General features: G+C 33.8%; 2 protein-coding genes across 2 annotated transcripts in view; one reads left to right on the forward strand and one right to left on the reverse strand.

Annotated features, from left to right (window-relative positions):
* Positions 1 to 1,004: 1,004 nt before the first annotated feature.
* Positions 1,005 to 21,056, reverse strand: LOC137922628 (SID1 transmembrane family member 1-like). The gene is made up of 20 exons (XM_068765608.1): positions 20,866 to 21,056; positions 19,882 to 19,951; positions 18,995 to 19,097; positions 17,601 to 17,702; positions 16,572 to 16,684; positions 16,053 to 16,159; positions 14,552 to 14,639; positions 13,392 to 13,475; positions 12,496 to 12,629; positions 9,791 to 9,915; positions 9,485 to 9,577; positions 8,704 to 8,833; positions 8,141 to 8,216; positions 7,262 to 7,438; positions 6,301 to 6,418; positions 5,765 to 5,887; positions 5,029 to 5,145; positions 3,556 to 3,688; positions 2,108 to 2,312; positions 1,005 to 1,185 (listed from the first exon to the last, which is right to left on the reverse strand). Exons 1-20 carry the CDS (start codon positions 20,973 to 20,975, stop codon positions 1,009 to 1,011), a joined length of 2,385 nt encoding a protein of 794 aa, XP_068621709.1. The 5' UTR covers positions 20,976 to 21,056; the 3' UTR covers positions 1,005 to 1,008.
* A 1,184-nt stretch (positions 21,057 to 22,240) lies between these two features.
* Sos (Son of sevenless) overlaps positions 22,241 to 22,907 on the forward strand; it is a 30,401-nt gene continuing 29,734 nt past the window's right edge. The window contains exon 1 of the mRNA XM_068765782.1: positions 22,241 to 22,555. Coding sequence (XP_068621883.1) covers positions 22,460 to 22,555 — 96 coding nt within the window. The 5' untranslated portion in view covers positions 22,241 to 22,459. The remainder of the gene's footprint in view (positions 22,556 to 22,907) is intronic.

The following is a 22,907-nucleotide window of genomic DNA, read 5'->3' on the forward strand; positions in this document are numbered from 1 at the left end:
TCTAAATCGTCGTGAAATTTTATTTTATTTAGAGAATGACACATTACAATATAGATAAATTTTGGCATGAAACGCAAACTTATTTGTATTTGAGCTCGCGCTGAGTCAGATGAAGCTGTAAGAGTCAAAAGCTTACGCTCCCAAAAATAGTAAAACTTACACACTAAGAGTACTAGTAAATGATAAATTGAATAGATTATTAAAAAGATCTTATGTATGAGCAAATATTTTTAACAATTTATTACAACATATTCGCGTTATAACAGGTATAAAGATATATGCATTCGCAATGACGTGTCTCACTATTTTTGACAGCTGAATACGCGGGGTTTGGGGTGATTGACCCCAACGTCAGTCGCAATGTCGGTGGTTCTGTCATAATGCATCGTCACGTTCGAAATTTAATAATTTCGAATATCAGTTGAAGTTTTTTTTTGCTAATAATAAATCAGACCGGGAAAAATAGTGAGGCCCGTTTTCGTCAATGGCTGTCTATACCCGCAAACTCCGTATAACACGTTATTTGTATACCGCGATTCCATGTCCTGCGTATCACAGACGTTTTCTACGAATTGGGATTCCCCGAGTTTTAATCTTGTACTGAAATCTATTAACAATTTTAACAATTCATAATTCATTTCGCGTAACTTTCCATATTGCGTCAGATAAGTTTTTGTAGCATTTATTTATTGTATTATATTAGCGAAAGAACATATAATGAACATTTTTTTTGGTAATTTTTTAACTTATTTTAAATGACATCTTTTATTTTCATAAAATTTTTTTCCTATTATTTTAAGTTTTTATTTATTTAAATAAATCGCACAAATTTGGTTCAAAACAAAATTTTGATTAAATGTTCGGTAAAAAAGCATCTAGCAAGAAAAGCTGTTCATTTGTACATAACGGGTTATACGGGGTTTTACAAAAAAAAATACTACAACGCGTTTTCTTAAAAAAATGAAGTAATCTGTAATATTTTAAGGGAGATTACTATAATGCCTGAGTTTAAAATACGGGTATAAGATGCCTGGATGTGTTCACCAGAGGGTCGTCAATACCTAAAAGTGCGTTGAAGGTTAGGAACATAGCGGCAGAAGAGGCCAAGTGCCAGAGATCGTGGGTGTCCAGTAGTTGCAACGCCGTGCAAGCTGCATTGTGTTGACGAGACTGCGCCGGTGTTTCCTACGAAAAATCCAACCAAATGAATATTATTACAAAAATTGGGAAAAATATAATATTTTATATGGCAACATGCAACATTAACAGTTTTTAAGAAAATCGATCTGTTTAAGAAAAATCATCAATATTTATTAGCTAATACACCTTTTGCATACTTCTAACGATCTGCGAATGTTAAACATATACTTATTTTAATAGAACAGATATTTTCTTTTCGTATTTCATGTGTAAAGAGCTGAAGTAAAATCTCTTTGATTATACTATTTGTGTCGCGTTGGTTTAGATAGCATAATAAAAACTTAAAAGTAACTCAGAAATTTTTAAGTATTATTATGAAGAGGGAAAATATGACACTTCTTTAATATAATATCGATCATTAAGAGTGTTTTTAATCTGGATTAAATGTTTATGTTTAAAATAAAACAAGCCCTTGATTTTTCTTGAACACCGAAAATCTTTCATTAAAAAGTTTCCTGTCTTGAACATTAAAAACGCATTAGCTGGCTAGCGGTTTCGGTAGGACTATAGTTAAAATATAATCATTATGAAGTCAGCCGAAAGACGCCCTACCTCAAAGATCGCCACGATGGCTGGTCGTGAGCTGTTCGCGTCCAACGATTTCTCGCGACATTGACTGTGTTGTCGGTGCAACTAATAGACGGTATACTCAAGCCGCGTCTATCGGTGATCACAACTTTAGAACTTTTTGGTCGCAGCTGCCATCAGTTGCACGTGCGATTAGCACCGTCCACTGCCACGTCATACGGGAAATTCATGAAGCTATCGATGACTTTAGTCCATCTGCGGATCTTATTTCTAATTCGGTCTCGCAGCGAAATTACGAGCACTATCCTCTTCATTGGTCTCTAGATGTCACGTATCATCTTGAGGGTTTTTTATGAAATGAACCATGTGAAATACTCACCGACCACTTCGTCCGCGCGTCTAGAAACAGCAAAAGTGCCAGCACCCAAGAAGCATGCGCCAGCGCAAGTTGCACATACACGTACACGGGTATGGACTCCCGGTGCAGCAGCTTCATGAGCACGTAGCTCAGCATATACAGAATCGCGTTTCCCATTAAAATCGCAAGCAGATGTCGAGCGAAGTCTTTGTTGTGTTCGTACATTCTGTAGAGTTATACCATAATTTTTAAGTGACAAGTTCCCGCTGTGATAAACATATATATTTGCCTATAGTCCATTCGGGTAATATTAATACATTAATACAGTGAATCATCAGTAACAGCTGTTCTAACCACGACCTAACCAATAAAATTGTTCATAATTAGAAAGCAGAGTTAACAGTGACCAGTTAAATACAGATATAAAATTTATTAGTAACAGTGTCTCTGCTTAAGCTCTAAAGTGTACATTACAAGTATTTTTTATTATTTATCTCATCAAAGTAATAGAATGCATAAAAAAAACTTATACTTATTATTATAATGTAGTCGTAGTTTGCTCAGAGATACATTCATATCGTCCTTTTAACCCGTAAAGTAGTTCAGTTTTAATTTAAAGGAGTAGCTACAAGTCATTAAAACACGTAGTTGGTGTTCTGAATATTAAATAAATGTTCCTTATATCTGTTTCTTATCCTAAGCTATGTAACTACAACTAACTTATCATCATCACTTCTGCCGTGGGACGTTCACAGCTAAATATGGGCCTCCCCGATAAATTTTCAAGAAAGCCGGTTGGGCCTGCATCCCGTCTACCAGTGGACATTTTACACTGCGCTTTAGATCCTTGGTCTCCTGTGCAGAACGTAAAGGCACCAACGGTCGTCTGTTCTGCGCGCGACCTGCCCATTGCCATTTCAACTTGCCGATCCACTAGGCTATGTCATTTACTTTCTTTCGTCTTCAAATCTCTACATTCTAGAATCGATCTCATAGAGAAATCCTGAGCATTGCCGTCTCCATTGCTCGTTGAACAAGTGTGAACTTGTCAATGATGTCCTAATTATTGGACATAACATTTAAATAAATATTTATTCTTTTATTCATATTATTACACACAGAATGATTTAAAATTATGTATGTCATTGAAAGAATAGCAGAGATCACAAGTTAAAAGAAATTAGAATCAACTTGAACTCCCCTACATTAGCATCCTTTATTTTAAAGGTATGAGAGTTCCAAACGCGTTTGTTGAGCTCGCAACAAATTGATGCCTTTTCTGGTCAATTTCACAATATCCTTTACATAGCAGTAACTCTGCTTTATTATCACTTAAAGATATTATTGACAGGAAATATTCACAAGTTTAGGTAAATAAACTTTTTAAAATTATTGCCAGATACGTACAAAGTTGCCAGCCTAACAGTTACTAATTTTATGGAGAATAAAAAGAAGTAAATGTAACTCACCCATATGCTGCCAGGGCCCAGTTGGCGAGGTTAGCAACGGCCAGAAGAACCGCACGCGCCGTATACCGAGGAAGAAACGCGCGTCGGCCGTGCGATCGCAAAGCGATCCACGCGCGTTTTGGTATCGAGCATTCTAAATTAACATTAAATCATATAGATTTACAAACAATCCAAAACTAATATATTATATACATTATTATTACACGATATTTTTAACCTTTATTGCCATTTATTATATACTATCTATCCCTGAAAAATATATACTGGCAGAAGTTTCTGGCCTGTATCATTCCAACCGAGATTATGGTTTTGGAGTATAGACTATGGATCGATAAATGCAGCGTGGGATGATCTTATTAAGGTAGCCGAAAGACATTGGCTGCAGACTGCTTCAAACCGCTTCGAGCCAATGTCAAGCAGTAAGCGTTCTACGGATAAAATAATAATAATGATGATGATTCAAGAAAAATAAATTAATGTAACAAATTTAAGAATAAACACTTTATTTATTGACTAATGTTAAATATATACTAGTATGACATTTGATTCAATCATAATCGTCACATATCATAACATATAGTAAATTAACTTTGTTTATCAATAAATGCTAACTGACGCAAAACACAAAATGTCAAATGTTAAACGACAATATAAATTTGCAGCGCGTCAACTGACAATCGAACTGTCAAACACGCGAAGTTCATAGCGAACTGTCAAACGCGCAAAGTTCCTAGCGAACTGTCAAACGCGCAAAGTTCCTAGCGAACTGTCAAACGCGTAAAGTTCATTGCGAACTGTCAAACACGCAATGGTCCTAGCAAACTGTCAAACGCACAAAGTTCCTAGCGAACTGTCAAACACGCAATGTTCATAGCGAACATACAAACGCGCAAAGTTCATAGCGAACTGTCAAACACGCAATGTTCCTAGCGAACTATCAAACAAGCGAAATTCACAGTGAACCCTCAAATACGCGTAGTTTCAACAGTCATTATGTTCTTCGTAATGTTTCAAGGTTTTAAGTATTTTTTTTTAATGAAAACTTTTAAAAAAACACATAAATAAAGTTTAAATGTAATTGATACAGTTGTTGACAAATTCAAGCGCGACCATAGGAATAGCTTCACAATAGTAAGACCATAGCTCGTTTGCATTAAAAATGCAGCGAAACATTATCGTTTGCTAGGCTAGACCTAGACACGTAAAACCACATTAATTATATCAACGGATACTTTCAAACGTAGGGACTAATATAATTCAATGCATTTTAAACCCGTACGTACTGTATAGGCAAGGACTAGACTAGGTAGTATCATAGAGTAAACTGTGATTTATATTCGAGTGTTCATAGATGTATATAGCAGCGCTAATCCACAGATTACAAACTCATATCTATTAATTTAAAGTCAAATTATTCTCTGTGAACTTTAGGAAAAACTGTTATATTAAAACATAAAACTAAAAAACCCTTACCGACTTTGAAGCGGCCGACGTAATAGATCTTCATTGTAAGCACGAAACACACCGTGAGATGTAAAATGGTGAACAAAATCCAAAAGTACAGGCTCGGGTACGTGATACCGAAATAACCTAGAAAGAAACGAAAATCAAATGTGAACATAGAGAAACTTGTTCCTATTTCATTTTATTTAAATTGTTATCCATTTAAGACCAATTTCAGTGTTATTTTGTTTGTTCAAAATTATTATATTTTCATGTCGACACTAAAAATGGTTCTCTAAGGAATTTATAGATGGCGCCACTAGTCGTTTAAATTGCGCTATCATAAATTTCTCACCAAAGGTTCAAATTATAGGTTCTTGAGATTTGCTGCCTGTTCTCAATGACTAATAATTTGGAAAGAAAACTGAAACTAGGGCTTAAAAGTTCACATTTAGATAGGTATAGTTTTTTCAAATTTTAATTTACGTAATATATTAAACTATGGTCCCAAAAGATGTAGAGCGTTCTCGATTCACATGGGCTTAGCAGTTGTGGAGAAGCCTAAAAAAACAGTAAGGACAGCATAGAATCGCAAGAGGTAGAAAGTGATTTAACACATGTACCTGAGTTACATTCAGGCTGATGACCCATCATCATGTCAGCCGATAGACGCTTAATGCAAGGCTTGGGCCTTCTCAGTATGACTACTCCTCTTGACCATGTCCTCGGTCTACCTACTGGGGGGGTTACGCAGACGATTACTTACCTATAAACATGGCCACCGCAATGAGCATGAAGGTGGAGTGAGCGTTGGCATTGACATCAGGATGCCGGTTCTGATAAAGCTTCACCATCACCAAAACGGCAATCACGTACATGAACGACGAGTCTGTTGATGACCGTATTTAAAAAAAAAACAAAACATTATTAGCTAATATCGCTATTTGTGCTTGAAAGTAAAAAAACAGTTAATAATATGTAAATGTTATTCGAATAGTACTGTTACATTCCTTTTGCCAAGCCTTTATTAGAGAGACTGCTGGCCAGTCTCTACCGAACAGGCACAATGCGGTACACTGTACCGCGCTAATATGCGCGCCAAGAGGGGGAGGGAGGGTACTAGCCGCTCCACGACGGTGCTTATGCTCTTATTTCCCCGGCCCCTTTATAGATTTCCTAAGGAGCGGCACAGCGCTTTTGGTGGCACTATCGAACAATATATTTATTTATTTATATATATATAATTCAGTTATAGCGTATTATAATAAACTGATTTCTACCCTGCTTTGTAATTAGACTCACCAAATTGGAAATTCATTTTATTTGGACAGAGATGGTAACATGCAGAGAGCAGACCCTCCATCGTCAACGCCAGTCCCATAGAATAGAACAGACCGTGGTGTTGAGGAATGCCCAGCTCCTGTCAAAAAAAAACATGAACATTAAAAGAAATAATTTATACTTAGATCTTTTATCCCACGGACAATGGTCTTCCAACTGCACTTTCGTAAGTATGTGAAAGAGACAGATGTTTGTGGTGGGCCTCAACGAATCTAAAGTAAATTGAAGATGTGTTTACAAGAGACTACTTTTTAATTGTTATTACGCAACTTCATATAAAAATTTTAATTTAAAATAATTAATAATTGTCTTCCCGTGTGTATTTGCTGGTGTCTTTGGTATGTATCTTTTTGCAATCGTTGTTAGGGAAATAAACAAGTTACAAATTAAATAGAAATCAATCTGAAAACACGCATAATCGTAGCGCAAAGAGATACAGAATGAAAAAAAGAATGCGTTTACACTATGGAAACGACAGGTACATGAAGACACATCCTTATCTCGTTATCACTAAACAATTATATAAAATGTGCATTTTCATTAAATAGTCTGGCGATTTTATAAAAAAAAAATAATAAATTTATATCCTCCTTGAATATTCATTTTAATTTTTTTGCTTACCCATTAGTTCAACTTTCTATTTACAAGTGCCTATCAATTAGTAACGTCATATGTATTCCTAAAAATATTGTCAATAAAGCTTATTATTTAACTCCTGCAACTTATTCATTATAATGTTTATATGAAATTATTTTTTTTAGATATACATTACAATCATGGTCATATAATTTAACTTCTCTGTACTTCCAACATATAATTTTTACGTACCCACAAAGGGTGCCTGAATACCTTTTCCGAGTTCTTAAAATATTTAAATTAATATTATTCCGTATAAGTTTGTCAGTAGAGTTAAGTTATATACCTTGGGATGATTTCTCAACTTGATCTGACGCCACCAGGTCTGCGCCATGAACACCAACCCCAGGACCACGTATCCCACGTTAGAGTACACGTGGTTGAAGTCGGACAGCAGGCCAAGTGGATGGGCGCATAGGAAATTGTAGTAGCACAGGTCTTGGTTTCCGGTTTGGTAGACCATCTGTAAAATAAGCTTACTTTAACCAGTTCTCTGCGAGACCGATTATCAGGATAACAGCATCAGTTACGTCTCCGCTTCGGGCTTTGTTATGAGTAATACGAAATGTGCTGCACCATAGTATACCTTACTTGATCATAATCATTTTAGCAGTACCACGACCACTGGTGGACATTGGGCTTCCAAATGGATTTCCGATAGGACTTTCATCCCTATATTTTCTATCATTCAGCATACAGCGTTCACCCATATTACATTTACGCATCGCCTCCAAGCCCCCTCCACACTTCCCGTTACATGGTTTTGATATATATGAAGGATGAAAGCGGGAATAAAGAGAGAAATTGTGAAGGATGAGACAAGGAAGGTGAAAGTACGAAGATGTATATCCGTGTCCCGAAAACAAGATGGGGGAAAGAATTTTTGTAAGATATAAAAAAAATAGGACCAGTAGGAAGCGGCCAGCATCTAGTGTCTTCCGCTGTGTTTGCTGGTACATCACCTCCAATCCAAAACTTTACAACCTTAGCAGCCAACTGTTTAATTTGTGGCCTTTACAGCTTTGCATAACATTTGATGCAGCACCACAGCTGCACTAAATTAATTCTAACAAAATCCTGCAAAATACTCTTACTTTATATTGTATCTGTCAACGGTAAAAGGTCAAATATCATTAGTAATTTCATGCACAATATTGTTACTTACTCTCTGGTAAGTCGACAAAAGCTGAACAACCGGCAGAGCGTACACCACCGCTACCGTCAGCGCGCTCCAGAAGTACCTGAAAAGAATTTCAATATAAATAAAAATAAAAATAAAATATCAATCTATCACTCTAATTACAAACCATTTTATTTATATCGTATTTTCAGACTGTTTGACGGTTTCGGGAATATATTCAACATTTATTATAAGAAAGGAGTGTACAAGGAGTTTTTTTTATTATTAGGATCTATGTTCTACAGCCATTAGCGTCTGTACCCTTGTTTTACATTTACGTTTATCATCTCTGATTTTTTTCTCAGGTATACATAACAGTTTTTGAATAAAAAAAGTAATTCTTTTAATCTGTCTTAACGACGCCATAACAAAGTCCACTTTTTAAGATAATATTTCGTTCAACCACTTCATCATATCTACTCCATATTGCATCCTCTGATTGTACGCCAGACTTATGCGACAGTTATACATTCGGGGTAAACGCTTTTATGCTATTAATTCATAATAATGCCAGACACCAAACTTCCCTTCAAACTATTCTCCCTCACCTGTCGGAGCGACGACTATGGGCAGCTGGTTTAGCCCGGCTCAATTCCGCCAAGGTAAGCGGAGGGTGGAGAACGATCTGAACTGCTGGCAACACTATCTCCTTTTCCGGTTCCAGCTCTGGCTCCGAATCTAAGCAATATATAGTTATTTTACATTTTTTAACGACCTGCTTAGATTAAATAGTAACATTTGCAATTATATTTGTCTTTAAATAACCTAATTTACAGAAATTATAAACAGAGTGATTGTTATAGGAATAAAAGCTTTAAAGAGGGTGATTTTATAGCTTTTTTAGCGCAAAATCTAAAACTTTTACACCTATTTTCAATTACCTGGTATAAAGCTATCACTCTGAAAAGTTACTTTATTTTATTTTTTCTGTTGGAATGCGATAGAATAATAACTTCTGGCAGTACAAAGTCTGCAACGACAGATAGTAAACAATAAATAATATGTAATAATCATAATTTTAAAAACACTTTTTCTTACTACACCATCATTACATCATTAATTGTTTGTGAAACCTTTGATTATTAGATAGGATGTGCCATACATTAATGGACAGCAAATGACCTATACATTCACCCCTTCAAAGCTTTTACAACAATTATAAAATCTTTCAGTAAAATAAAGAAAATCTTAAGAATAGCTTTGGACTACATATAGAGTAACATTTTTTTAATCTTGATAGATTTATCTTCACGTCAACACCACGTTTTTACATATAAATAGTTTTGTGGTTAAAGGTCTAAAGCAGTAAAAAAATATATAAATTGATACCGGAGTCACTGTGCACAATCGGCCTCGTCTCACTCGATGCTGCACTGTAAGCTGAAGATGGACCGGGTTCCTCCTCCACCACAGGCACTTCTTCTACGGAGAGATAAATAGACCATTTTTAATCACTACTCACAATTTAAATGTTTTCAATATTTTTCAAGCTTTATAAGCATTTATTCTTATTGTTGAGATATTCGTTGAAGGTATTCGGTTTGTACTATTGGGACATATTAAAGATTTATAACTATTGGTGTGCGTACTTGAAATAAATAGGTACCAGAAGAACTTAAAAATTAGAGTACTTGCCGTAAAAATAGCAGCGAATGAATGTAAGAAGCGGTGCGAAGACGGCGACGAGCACCACCAAAGCGAATGCTGCCAGAACACCGCCGATGTACTCCGTGTAGGTTAAGGCTGGTACTACGCGGAACCTAGAGGAAACAATCGTGTGTTATACTTAAACTTGTGTTTAAGTACTTGACTGTTTAATTTTCAGTGAAAGAGGTCGCTGTTACAATTTTATACCAAAAAATAAAATACGAACACGACATAGCCTGCATCCAGGGTCTCACTACCTTTACAAGATTGTCCACACGCCTTGTAGATGAAGGTCGGCGACGTTGGAACAGCAATAATCATAGAGCTTAAGAAAAAGAAACTCGAGTAACAATTATTTTGTACCAACTCTATAATGAGAATGAATTGATTTTTTTTCTTATACAGGCGGCCCATGACTTTTACACATTCTACTATTCGTACAATTCGTTACTACGTGCATTTAACGCGATATTATGTGATAACAATCATGACATAGGTCATCAAAACAACTTAATACGCCTCTTTTTAACCCTTCTTTGCATGATTTTTACTATTTTTTTTTAAATAAATCAGGGTGATGTAATTAATACTCTAGATTAAAGGAAAAATATTAAAAAAAATCCTAGTGTGAATAAAAATATGTATTATGTAAAAAACAATATGATGGAAATTTACATCATCATGCAGTTTCACATATTTAGCCCGGTACTAAATAAATAAAAAAAGTTGTTTACTTAGTCTTCTTTTTTTAGTGATAATTCAAAAAAACAATAATTATTTTATTTAAGCACCAATTGACGCCACATTTATTACGCGAAATTGTAGAATATACTTTTGGTCAATGTTCAGCACCATCTTTTCTTATGTCTTTTGGAGGTGGTGGAGCTGGAGAACCTTTTCTTTTTTTGATTGTAATTCTTCTTCTAGTACACTGGTACCAGGACGCCCTCTTTTAGCTGCTTTGGTGGTTCCTTTGTTGCATAGCACAAAGGACAATTCATTTCTGAATTGGCCCATTGTAAGCAGACTCTTTTTAGGTTCATCACTTTCTTGAGCATTTTTTTTATAAACAATCCAAGAGTTTATAATAGCAAGATCAAATATATGAAAAAAATACGCAAATACCACTTTTTAGACCCCATTTTTATATGATTTCTGCCCAAAAAGCTATCCATGAGATCTACTCCTCCCATATGTTTATTGTATTCTTGGACAATAAACGGACAAGTAATATCAGTATGTATACCAGTATGATCTTGTGCTAGGAAATTTGATTACTGGCATGTATAATAATATACCAAAGAACTTATACAAATCATATTCTGTAAATTATATAGATGAACTGGGATTACTCTGTTTTTTGTATAAATTTGTCTCCTTTAGTAATGTTTTGATAAAATCTTCAGCGATAAAATGGTTAAAACATTGATATGGAGTTTCTAGGTGTGATAGACCACCTGAAGCAGCAGAACTCCCCAAGAAAGTAATTTTATCTGTGTCACACACCAGATTCCTTTTTTTCCAAATCAAGTTTCTTTTGTCAAATGGAAAACTGGATGAAGACTGCAAATTAGATGAATTTGATGTGTGAGAGGGTTCTTGATCGTCTGGTTTTACAAGAGGAGGTTCAACGTCAGCAGTTTCATCCACATCGTCATCATCATTCTCCTCCTGCAACACTTATAATTTCATCAGCATCGTGGTTTTCATCATCGGAATCTTGGTCATTAAGACCATCTTCTTAAAGCCAACCGCCTTATAACTTACAAAGATAATCTGCAATATCTCTTTCATTCAAGTTTCCCCAAAAAACAACATAAAATAAACATTTACAAAAAAAATTTCCCATACATTACAAGTGAAGTTACTGCATAGTGATGTAAATTTCTATCACAACGTTTTAAGAAATTCATTTATAGTTTTTTGATATAAATTGTACATAAAATAACAAAAACATGAAAACAAACCTTTTTTCCACTCATTTTCATTTTTTATTGTATTTTATATCTCCGTTTATTTCCATAAAACAATTTCAAATCTCGCTCCTTTCTTCCAGTCTCAACAAACAGCAGAATAACAAGTTCTAGGTCTGGTAATTCACAGTGACCTTTGCTATTTTTCGACAACCGCGTTTTGTTGTACGCAATAGTCGCTTAAAAAGTTGCGAGCAACAACAAATTTACGTTACAAGGGTTTTTAGTATCTTTTTTTGTTGACTAAATGTTATGATGGAAATTTCCATCACCATGCAAAGAAGGGTTAATGAATAAAAAGGGGTATGAAAAAAAAAGTATCTCAGAAAATGCTTTAAAAACGATTGACGTTAGCACTGTTAAAGTCACAAATAAGTTTTTATAATAATTATAAGGAAATGATTAGAATTATTCAAGTTAGTAATTAATACAGAAAGTCAATTGACTAACCGTGCGCTTCGCTACACAAAGTCAGTCGATTGTCCGTACATATATATTGCTGAATAAATACTTAAAAACACAGTGTTTGATTCATGTTTTTGCACATGTAATTTTTAAACATTACGCAAAGGTCGCAGTCCCACTGTAAACAACTTTTTATCTCTGACATTTTCGCATGCATAGCGTTCAGAGAAATATTGTATTTACACTTAAAATACAATGTTTCACTAGACGCTACTCATGCGAACATGTCACGGACTAGAGTATAGGTTTTTTTACCTAAAATTCTTGACCCGGCCGTCATCGATCCAGTCCTCCAAGCTCACGCTGTCCAGTCCACCGGCACCCGTGCAATCCGCATTGTTCTCCTTCACTATAAACACGATGTAAAATCCTACCGGGAACATTGATTGCTGTAAAAAGAAAAGTTACCATTTTATTCAATACATCTGGAAACTGTTTAAATGTTTGAAGCTTTTCTAACTTTTCCATCTTTAAGAATAAAAACTCCATAGAAAAAAATCTAGTTTATTTAATGTAATAAAGGCAAATAATAAAAGTCTTAGACACCTGCATAAAAGGTTTCTTTTTATGAAAATAGTATTTTATAACTCTAGAAATACTGTTTTCATACAAAGAAACCTTTTAAGCAGAAGTCCAAGGTTTTTATCTATTTGATAAGGCGTATTTCACAAAACACTCCATTTGTCTGTACTACAGTACACTACATTTGACTTTGGGCTCACTACCACCCCCACGTGGACCTCTAAGAAGGCAGTACCGCCTTTTTAAAAATTAGTACCCTAGCAAAACTTTTTATTTATTATTTATTTTATTTTTTTTCACCGTTTGTAACCAGAGAAACTGTTTTAATTTACAAATAAAATACATTAGGCTCAAATAAATTACGTGACCGTTGTAGATCGAGCTAAAAAAGAAATTCTGTCAGATCCTTGTTTTCAGCTCTCCAAGGAAGTTATATGTTATATCGTATAAATAATCCAGAGGAATCTAAATATTACTCAAAATTTTGGAAATTCAAAAGCCTGGATAGGATAGTATTGTTGTTAATAGAATCATTTACTATCAAATAAAAGCTATCATCATATAAACGTTCAAAGACAATAGCATGCACAAAACAAATGAATATGAGACAACATTGGAATGTAACTTACCGTGATACTGATCCCTCCTTTTGTCATCATAGTGAGATGATATCCTTGATATAACATGTCCTTCTCATTGTCGAAAACCGGACACTGGTATTACAAAGAAAAATATAATTATTCCTCTTATATTATGAGGACCACTTACCTTAAGAGACCCCTCTTTTAACTTTCTCTTTAAAAATAAAGGTGCGGAATATAATGCTGTTTAATTTTTTTCTATTATTGAAAAACCGAGGTTGACATAAATTTTGCCCATTTCGATATATACAGGTGGTTAATGTAAGGTGTAAAAGCTTTAAAGGGATGTATGTGTACAGTACCCGGCGATAAATATTGCACATCGACCTTTGGAAAGAGACAATCGGTTTATTTCGGTTTCATAGTGCACTATCTCTGTCCCACAATACCTAGGTGACGTTTTGTCAGTCGGTATTTCGTGCGACAGAAACAATGCTCTTCGAAGCGGATGTGCAATATTTATCGCCGAGTATTGTAACTCATTAATGTATGCAAAATACGAATTGCTATTTAATTAAAATTAATAACTGTTTACTATCTGTACTTCCTGTTTTGGACCTTTGGCATTGCAATATAAAATATTTTTTTTTTAACAAATGAGCTATACATTCACCCCTGTAAAGTTTTTACATCTATAACCAAACATCGTTTATTTTTCTACCCTAAAAAATAAATCTATAGCTACGCCCGTGCTATGTGGTCACTATTAACAAAGGCGTAGTCAGGCGTGCGCGAAGTGAACCACTACCTATGGCCTTGGACTTAAAGCGACCTTATAAAGCCCTCAAACTTTACCACAGATTATTTATGAATCTTCGTAGCTTGTATTGACGTCATTATAGAAAAGCTAAATCTCTTTTAATTTTCTATGAAGTTTAGGTCTTCCCGCGTCTCTTTTATGACGTTCACATGTCACTGTAAATGATCCTACGTAAATAATATTACGAATAAATACAAAAAGGGAACAAGAGAAAGAGAGTGAGAGATAAAGAGAGAGGAAGAGAGAGAGAGATAAAGAGAGAGCGTTTAATTTATTGATACGTGTTATATATTAACTACACATTATAAAGTCTTAAATGGTACATTCAAACTTCCTTTCTCTGAACTACCTTAATATAGTTTTTTTTTTTATTCAACTAGTCACTCACCGAATTGTTTTGTATAGATACAATCGCACACAGATCATCATCAGACTCGATCGTCACCATCACACTCTTGGGTATGGTGTAGTTGAACCTAAAATGTAATGTTAAACTTAAGTATTTGGTCTAGTTCGTACCTAGACGAATATAATAAAGATAATGATCACATTTGAAAGCGAGACTAATAAATTTCCCAATTTTAATTTTATTTTAATATAAAATATATGTGTACGACAAAAACAAATGCTTTAATCTTTCAACCATTGTAATAAAGTGAAAGGATGATTGTAATAGAAGTCAATTAAAAATTAAATTGTTAAGAAATTTAACCCTTTCGCTGCGATAAGCGCCTTTTGGCGCTCGACTACAGACAGTTATTCTTGCCGAACAGCGCCTTCCGGCGCTCGGCTATATAGGCTTTCTCACAGCGAACAATGCCTTCAGGCGTCGTACATTTCTTTTACATTATCGTGTCAATAATTGCATGATCAAGGTCATTAATTTGTTAGTTACCAACGCAATAGCTGCATACGCTGCCGGTGCGGATATTTTGTCACATAACCAAATACTTGTCGTTCGTACAGACAATCTACTATCGCGCCAGCTGCTGAGAGAGTAATTAATTTTAGGCGCTCCGCAGATCTTTAACGCGACTAATAATTGAATATGCCTCGGTGATTTAATACAAAATTCTAAGACCAATGTGCGTTGTCAAGGTGTTACCATCACAGAAACGTGGTCTTTCAATCTAAGCCTCATTTGCAAGCTCACAGTTGCTCGATGGGTCATTGTGAGGGCAATGTTCGAGATTTCTCTACGAGATCGAATCAGGAATGACGAAATACGTACAATGCTATTAAAATAAGAATAGGACCGGCTTGCGCCATGTTGTGACGTCAAAACGGGAACTTGGTATAGTGTGCAAAAAAAGCTATGTTAAAAAATAATACCAGTGGCTAAAGTCACTCGCTCGGTTATCTTCGAAGCAGTTTCCAAATGCTTAATGAAACTTCCAAATACATCACGCGATATATGAATATTGCCATCTGGCTCTGGTACAATCTTGTTTTAACTGGTCCAATAACATAATGGCACGTTTTTTCTCTTCCTCGAAGTACTTATCAACATTGCTGATAATCTCTCGAGCTCGCCGATGTAAAACACTACCTCTTTTGCTCATTGTAGAACAAATTAAACAATCAACAAAAACAATTATTATTATTTTTTTATTTTATATATTTAATGCTGACCGTACTTATATGAGTGAAGTTAGCCGAGAGCCCGTCCTATTCTTATTTTAATCGCATTGTATACGAATAAAGGTAGCTGGTATTGCCCGAAAGATTGGCAATTAGAAGGTCGTCCGTCGACAAGTTGGACTAACGACCTTCTAAGGAGACACTGGATACAAGTCTCTTTCACTGGAAGGAGACCTATGTCAAGCAATTGACGTTTTATAGCTAAAATCATAGCGATGAATATTTGATTGAGTATAATATATAAATACCTTGGTAATATGGCTTTGTCAATACTATGTGACGCATTCAAAGGGTCTTTGTCGAAGGAGAAATAGTAGTACTTTGGTGTACTCGGCGTCACGTTTAGTTTCACCTCCTGTGCGAATCAAATAAGTTATAATAAATTAACATATACTAAGCAATACATTATAGTACCCAGCGATAAATATTGCACAACGACCTTTGGAAAGATACAATCGGCTAACTTCGTGTCGTCGCACATGACAAAACTTCACATAAGTAGTGCGGGACAGAGATAATGCTCTACGAAGCCGAAATAAGCCGATTGTCTCTTTCCTCGATGTGCAATATTTATCGCCGGGCATTGTAAAAATTTTTATTTCTCTTCTTAAATATATGCTATTGTCAGAGCAGACATCATCATGTGGATTGTGGCACAATACTCACAATTTTCCGCCATATTTTCCTCTCCGAGCACGCATAGGTTCAAAGGAGATTTAGCATAATATATATACATATTGGTATAAATATAAATAAAAATAAAGAACCTTATTAAGCTCGACGTAGAAATCGGTTACGCGTCGCAGCTTGATGTCGACGGAAGTGTTGCGAGGATTCGAAGTAGTAATCTGAATCATTGGACGATTTTCAGAGGTTATATCTGTTGGACAAAAAACATATGTACAGGCCCATGTAAACTGAATGATTGGTTATAGGTGAAGAAGCTTGAATGGGGTGTTTGTATAGTTCATTTAAAAAAAAAGTTTAGAAGCTTTTTGCTTACAAATTGAATCTTTTTATTTCTTTTTTTTTTTCTACAGAAATGCAAAAGGCTAATAACTTCCAGCGATCGACGATCTACCAAAATTAGCACATTTTTGGAATGGGCAGCAATGCAAAGATCGTTTGAAATTTCAGAAGATAATCACGTCGTTGGCCTCATGCTTAGAAGTCACTTATCTTAAAAATTCGTTTTAATTTCTGGCAACATTATTTTTTCGTATTTTTTCGTTAACAAATGACATTATAGCCGTCAATATTGTGAATACAGCGTTGTAATATTAGCGATAGTAAATACAATAGGTGTAAGTTATTTAAAATGGGATAAATAACAATTTTTTTTTAATATTTATGTGTTAATATTTTAGCATATAGTATCTAAACTTATTATTTCTAAATGTCAAACTATCAAGAATTAACGCAATTAAATGAATAATATTCAATTCACTTCTTTTCTATGGCTTTGTAGCTGCCACAGTAGAAATTTTTTTCGTCCAATTGCCAGTCTGGCTGGTCTGATGTTACTGTCTAAATAAAGAAAAAAAATTTTTTTCGTTTCTCTGTCATATGACGGACTTCAAGTAACGACTTATATGCAGGGCTATAACTCCTACGCCATGTTAGAAACCTTCACGTTACTATTCTGGCAGATGTAGAAATAGCCATATAACTTCGTCAATCTAAGCTCTCCGTAACAGCTTCAAACAATAGTCAACTTGTGTTTATTTACTTTAGTTAGAATAGGGATTCTCTATACACCTAAGATTCTCTATTCCTTAAACTTTAAATATACATACTGGGTCCAGCATCATGTGGGCACAAAGTCCTGGCCATGTCATCAAACTGAAGCACAGCATTTTTTGTCGCAACCACCAGTGGTAATTCCCATGATGAAACACCTGAAAAAAGTGATGAATTCAATGGTATTGGCCTATAATATCATGCCACAAAAATCAGGCTATATGAAAAAATCTTTATTGCTGTCACCACTAAGCTATTGAAGCTATTCATACCAACAAGTATTTGTTAACGTCATAAAAAACCTCATTTTTCAACAAATAAATGTATTTTCTTGACAATTTCACGTGCACATTTAGGAGGTAGGTTTATTTTTACTATTGAGATTATTTAATTGTGTAACTATCTTAAGAAAAAGTGTCTAAGGGTGTCCCGTAGTGTACAGGGGTAGATTTTGAATTTGTTGGAATCTAGGTTAATACTCCTTTGAAGCCTATAAATTATTTATCTAATTGTGAATTAATCAAAAAACTATTTTCTGTCATGTAAAGAAAAAAAAGTTTTAATTTTAATTGCATACTTATTTGACTCTTTATTATTCACCTAGAAAGTTATTTTTTGGCTGGACTCTCACTGCTGCCCAAATGGCATTATCAGATTCTGCCGGTTTGAGGTGGCAGGGCGCAAAGTTCACCTTCCCTAAGACTTGTTTTAATGTAGCGAAGCTCCCTGGGAAACCTCGGCTCGAGCTGCTTCATACTACTAATCTAGTATGAAGACCGCCTTTTTTTATCGCTTTTGACGTTAAAATTGAATTTGTTATCCAGGGTAATACAGTAAAATAACAAAACAATAGGTATGCATTATGGATAAAAAATTAAAAAGGCTTTTATTCCGACAGGCAAACTTCCATATTACCATTTAATAAGAATTTATCTTTAATATACATACATACATATGATGACGCAACAATATTAAAGTAACATTTTTTATTACAATCAAATTAAGAAATTATTGTTGTTCATTTAATATTTTTGGTTATTTTTCTATTTACGACACCTTGGCGAAAGAGTGCCCTACTTTAAAGACAAACAAATTAGTAAAATAACAAATTCGGAAAACATTAACAAGTTTCTTATAATAAATTAACATAAAAATTTAATTACTAACAGTGTAAGATTCTGACTTATGCTGTAGTAAGATTTGAAATAAATAGAAATTTTTGAATTTCACTAAAAGTTCACCTCAGTTATCAAAGCGGTATTCTCTATTGTTTTTATTAAGATATGTTCTATGATAGTCTCCATGATACCCTGGGCTGGGGCAAAAATGTAAGGCACCATTTAGTTTTTTTGCATAAAGCTTGACAATTCTTTGCAATTTCTATACAACTCCCATGTGCAATATAAACCAAACAACAGCTTCCTTTACTGCTTAACTATATTTCACTCACCTTTTTGCTGTGTTGCTGTAATAAAAATAGGATACTCTCCATCAAGACTATCATTTAATGCAACATGGACACGAGTAGGATAACCATGCCACTTGTCAGATATCTGAAATAGGTACATATTTTATTCAGATTTTTGGTAGTACAAAGTCTGCAGAAACAGATAGTAGACAATAATATTTTTTAATATGTAATAATTTGAATTTTGAAAACGCTTGACTAATGATGCAATGACCTTGTATTATCTAACAGTTAACATTCAGTGGTTTGAGAGAACATGGTAGGAGTAAAAACAGAACAATGCCCCAAAATGGGCCAAAAGGCGCATGGGATATATGTATTATATATATAATACAATAGAATAATTTATTGTTAAATGTTGGAGTTGAATTTAGCACAAGGTCTACCCTATGTCAAGGTTTTGAAGATTAGTGAGTGTCTTTGCCTGTAGAAGTCGAGCATAACTCTAATAACAGAGCTGCACCTTTAACATATCCCATGAGGGATTTTGCAATGTTAAAAAAATTGTAAAAGCCTGAACACATAATTGTTGTTCTAATAATCAATTAAATGGTGGAGAATTTGAATTAGTGACAATCAACATTATTCACCAAATGACTTTCTGTAAATTATTAGAAGAAATAAATAATGTGTCCTATAATTCAGGAAAATATGAGGAATCTAAATCAGATCCAAAATATATGTTAATTCCACCTGTCTGCATTGATTGCATGGTCAATTATGGGTCATTATCACAAGAGACTTCCATTCTAGCAGAGGCAAAGCTAATACAATACCCATAACAAAATTTTTGAAGTCAATTATTTGAAATAAACATATAAATTTATAGGCATATTATCTGGTACAATAAAACTAAGTATCAAACTCACCTCATTAAAGTCAAGCACCTGCAAAGTTGTATCATTCACTGTAACCCTTACTATTGTATCATAGTAGTATCTGAAATAGGTCATCTTCATTAACAAAAATCCATCAAGTATGTTCAGTTAAGCAGTGGAGACCACAGACCAGAAAATTAATTGTAGTATGTTCACCAATAAGGCAGATTAACATCTTTCTTAAAATCAATGATGGAGGCTTGATGCTCTCCACCTGTAACGTGTTCTACTAGAAGGCCTAAGTCATCTTCACTTTATATTTTTTTCATTGTCAAATGCCAGTGACTTCTGCACTGGTTTTAAAATGACATAATTTTTTAGGTGCTTAGCCTAAACCTATTTACAGAAGCGCCTGGGGGCATACTCATAAATCTTGGTTGAGGCTTTCTTGCTTTTAAGTCACTTATGCAGATGTTTTATAGAGCAATAATAGGACACTAAAGGAGAATATGGATTAAATGGTCACTTTAAATAGCCTTTGGCAACCCAATGATAGTGCTTAAGAGTGTTAAACAATAGCTCATCCAGTTGTTGTAATTGGATTACAAAAAATATTTATGTATTATCTTACATGGAATTATTATAATATAAATGTGAAAAGTACTCACAGTGTATTGACAATAGTATATCTTATGGACAATCTAATCATATACAAATATATACTAGATAAATTTATAATTATTCTGATTAGACTAAACAATAATAAGAGTTTTAAAGCAATATCAAGCAGAAATATGTAACAGAACTTATATGCAAAGAAAATAGTAATGGTCTATATTTAAAGCTATCTATTATAACTGCTATTATCTTACCATGAAACTGTTTGTATTTAATAATATATTTTTTAATAATAATACGTTTTTGTGGACGAAATTATTTGATCTGAATAACATCTAGGCCTTTGGCAGAAATTAAAATATTAAGCAATGTTAAATATAATACACAAAATTAAAACGAATAAACAAGTATACCTACGTATTATAAATAAAATTTTTATGAGTCACATTTGCAAACACAGCTGCTTTTTGTCCTTCACAAAATGTTCTGCAAGTTAGAAGATAACTTAAAATTATATATCCAATCATTGCCACACATTAATATATTAACAGAGTAAGCACTAATATGTACGCATTGAACACAAATCACCACAATCTAGTACAATTATTTTATAAAAATCTTTACAACTGCGTTGATAAAACTGTATGAAAAATACCGAACATCAACAAAAATAAGTCAGTGTCAAAATCATATGTCAACTATTATGAAAACCTAAAAAGTACAACATATATTACAAACTTGATTCAAAATCTGTAAGCTGCTAAAATATCTAATTCTTTGGTTACTATTTAACTATATTTAGTTAATAATGGTAACCAAAAGTATTAAAATCTTTTTATTATCAAAAACAAAACAACTATTAAATGAAAAAATCTTAATTAAAGCAATTTTTTCATTACATTGTTTCTTACAAAAAAAGTAATACAAAGGTATTTTACCTAAATATCAATAAATATTTTTATGTTTTGGTAAATAGAGATCGCCTATTATACCTTAAAATTCTTAAATAATTGTATTGGTTTTATATCAGTTCCATGAAAGTAGCTTTCATAACGCATCAATTAGGTATGAGAAAACCACCTATGCAGGTGACAAGATGATATGACCATCGTTACGGGCATTGTTAAGCTTTTAGAAGGTCCTTGGATATGGATGTGAAACATAAAATAGTTTTTAAAAGTAAGGATCCTCACATGGTAATATCACAATTTCAAAAAGTAAAGACTTGGATAGGGAGAACCATCTCCACAAAAAATTGTGTTTTTTATACATGTAATTAAAAATATATCATACATATATTTGATTTATGATTATACTACTAAAGGGGATTCCCTTGCCCCTTAGCTGATAAGTCAATCATATTAGTTATAGCTATTTGTAAAAGTACCTACGGGCCCTTAAATATCTCTAAGTGAAAGTTTTAGGTACAATAAATATTATACGAAATATTTGCAAAAATATTATGTACTTATTTCTTAATTGATAAATAATGACTTCAAAAAATATTTGTTTTCGCTTAACGTATTATATTATATATTCGTAAACTGCACTAGATGGCAACTTCTCAGAATATGCATTAAATTTAAAACAATTTTTCAAAGAAAACCTAGATTTTTTCGTACAAATCGCTTTGACGCAACGTCAATCAAAACAATACGCCAATAACAGGCTACAGTATTACGTCATGCCGAAAAGTAACCAATAACATTAAAGTTTGTTGTTCTTTAGCGTATACATGAGTGTATAGAGAACAAAGACATAGTAAATAAATTGAAAATGGCGTCGTCTTGCCGATCAAATGAGCTTGAGAATCATTTATTCTGTATTGTGTTTTAATTAAATAGACTATAAGTTTATTTTAAACATCTTTTATAGTAAATAAATTATTTTGAAAACAATAAAAGAAATCAAGGAAGCTGAAAAGTTTCCACACACATCGCAATGGTGATTTATGTAAAGTTGGTGTGATATCAAATGTTTACATGATTCGGGGGCAGGGCTGGGGGTCACAATGCTGCCGACAGTGGAGGAGAGTCGAGGCTACGACTTCCAAGACCCGGAGAATGCAGAGAAATGGCGAGGGCTATTTGTTAACTCGCTACGCAAGGTTTGTGTACAATATGTCAGAACAAGTTACCTCATTCATAACATTATGGGACATTAACAACCAAATGTTCTATTATAATTTTATATTCTAAATTGCATTATGATTTAGAAAACAAGAAGATCTTCTATATAAATTGTAGATGAAAAAAATGTTTATGGCATGCAACCTTGACAACAAGCGCGACAATAATGATAAAATTATACATTTTTCTGAGATAGTTGTTGGTTTGTAATTTAAGGTAACAATTTTTTTTGTCAAAATACAAACACGACAAAGTTTTATTAGTTATACTTTCCAAACAATACACACTATATTTTTAATATTCAGTATATTTTGTTATTAAGTATAATTA

Source organism: Battus philenor, unplaced genomic scaffold (assembly GCF_028537555.1).
Source record: "Battus philenor isolate CCGP_79_NKW_IND1 unplaced genomic scaffold, ilBatPhil1.0.hap1 SCAF_20, whole genome shotgun sequence".
NCBI lineage: Eukaryota > Metazoa > Arthropoda > Insecta > Lepidoptera > Papilionidae > Battus > Battus philenor.

Excerpts from the sequence above, each read along its gene's own strand:
- LOC137922628 (XM_068765608.1), bottom strand. The coding sequence starts at position 20,975 with ATGATTGGATATATAATTTTAAGTTATCTTCTAACTTGCAGAACATTT. Across the intron at positions 6,419-7,261 it reads AGTTGAGAAATCATCCCAAG|GAGCTGGGCATTCCTCAACA; the intron begins GTATATAACTTA and ends TTTTTTTGACAG. Across the intron at positions 2,313-3,555 it reads TGGGCCCTGGCAGCATATGG|AATGTACGAACACAACAAAG; the intron begins GTGAGTTACATT and ends ATAACTCTACAG.